The sequence below is a fragment of the Silurus meridionalis genome, chromosome 11, assembly GCF_014805685.1.
Source record: "Silurus meridionalis isolate SWU-2019-XX chromosome 11, ASM1480568v1, whole genome shotgun sequence".
Lineage (NCBI taxonomy): Eukaryota > Metazoa > Chordata > Actinopteri > Siluriformes > Siluridae > Silurus > Silurus meridionalis.
This window is the reverse complement of record NC_060894.1, coordinates 1,763,177-1,765,000: the sequence shown is the minus strand read 5'-3', so window position 1 is coordinate 1,765,000 and position 1,824 is coordinate 1,763,177. Positions and strand designations below refer to the sequence as shown.

Below are 1,824 nucleotides of genomic sequence, written 5' to 3'. Positions count from 1 at the left end.
CTGTCTGTCTGTAGATATAGAGCATAACATTGTTATATTTTGAATCCCATTCCACATTTAATCCCCTTTTGCTGTTATAATGATCTCCAGTCTTCTGGGAAGATGTTCCACTAGATTTTGTGTAGATCCATTTTGCTTTAAGGGTGTTAGTAAAGTCAGGTACTGATGTTAGTGACGTGAGGAGGTCTTGAGTGCAGTCAGCGTTCCAGTTCATATGTTCAAAAGGGTTGGAGGTCTATGCAGGAGATCTTCCACTCCACACTTCCACACCCATGTAAAGCAGATCTTCATGGAACTGGATTTGTGCATTGTTATCTCATTGTGCATCTCGAAGTTCCTAGTGAAAGGAAAATTTCATTCCACATCCAAAGATGTCCAGTACAATTGTGTCTCTCAACCCTTAAGGAAGAAACCACATATACTGTCCTTTAGTCCATATAGTGTCTGAAGCAAACCAGTGACTTTCCAGGTTTATCAATATGCTCCAAAACACAAAAGTTCAACACTGTGACAGAAACAAAGTTCACGCCTCCTAATGTAAGCGTCTGCTCCCGTTTTTTTCTCCGCAGGTGCTCAGGTTGACGATAACGTCCCACGTCGCAGCACTCAGCGCATCGTGGCGCCCCCTGGTGGCAGGGCTAACATCACCAGCCTGGGTTAGAGCTCTCCACTTTCCTGCAGGAGATCAGGGGGTTGGGGGGTGTTTACAAGTGGAGGTGTTTCCCATTCCAACGCTAGGTCCAGAGTCGGGACTTTCCACTCCCGAAACCCACCAACCCTCCTTTAATCTCACTTACCTTCCTGTTTCCCTTTCCTCGTTTTTCCCAAATCCTGAAAATCCCACTCTTATCCTGTCATACGGAGAAATTTAGCAGAAAAAAAAGAAGTATTTGCCTCATGTGAAGATAAAAAAGGAAAATAATGAAATAACACTCCATGTTTGAGCACCTTTGATTGTATGATTTAGCATTTTTTGATACTGTGTTTTTACCTACCGTGTGCATTTTATACAGATTTTTTTTTTATTTAACACCTTTTTTTTTCTTCTTTTTTTTTAAATCGGAGGGGTCCAGATAACAGGTTACGCTGTTCTTCGTTACCATGCTGACTTTATTTAACGAGGTGAGCTACTTAGAGAGTTCCAGCTTCGAGCACATCCATTGGTGTAAAAATTATTTTTTGTCATTTTAGAGTTGTTTTCTTTTTGCTCATCTTCAATGCGTCGTTGGCGAATGGAGAGAAAGATCCGAGGTCTATTTCGGCCATTTCGTGCAGCATTTTTTTTTTTCTTCCCCAAACTGAAAAGAAAAATTGTCACTTGTTCATTTGGCGTAAATATAAAAGCACCTCGTTTCCGATTGGTCACGTGATCTGAATAAATAAAATCTAAACGAAGAGGCGGTTTGAGTGCGTCAAAGTTTTTCTTGATTGAGTAGATGATCGCTGGAGCGAATCGTCCCGGGTTTAAAGGTGAGGTATGTGGAAATCGGTGACCTGAAAGGTGAAGACGATTGTGGCTTAATCATTGACTAATGACTTTAGGAAATTAGTGAAATTACAGAGAAGAATGTCGGAATTTTGAAAGTTTGAATTGTATTATATTCAATTAAAAATCTAAAAAAAAGGGGCTCGATTTGGGATCGTAACTTCTCGAAAATCGAGAATTTTATGAGCCAGGTTTGTTATTTTGACTTTATCATTGGATTTTTAATGCAGGTTTTGTGTTTTTTTCTTTCTTTCGTTTTTTCTTCTTCTTCTTCTTCTTCTTCTTATTTGAAATTCTGTGCTAACGAACGTGAACATACGGATATTTGTTTATGTCCG

At 39.6% G+C, this 1,824-nt stretch overlaps 1 protein-coding gene across 4 annotated transcripts in view; it reads left to right on the top strand.

The window, feature by feature from the left end:
• dpysl2b (dihydropyrimidinase like 2b) overlaps positions 1-1,395 on the top strand; it is a 28,161-nt gene extending 26,766 nt beyond the window's left edge. For all 4 annotated transcript variants that reach the window (XM_046861507.1, XM_046861508.1, XM_046861509.1 and 1 more), the window contains one exon: positions 570-1,395. In XM_046861507.1, coding sequence (XP_046717463.1) covers positions 570-661 — 92 coding nt within the window. In that variant the 3' untranslated portion in view covers positions 662-1,395. The remainder of the gene's footprint in view (positions 1-569) is intronic.
• The last annotated feature ends 429 nt before the right edge of the window (positions 1,396-1,824 follow it).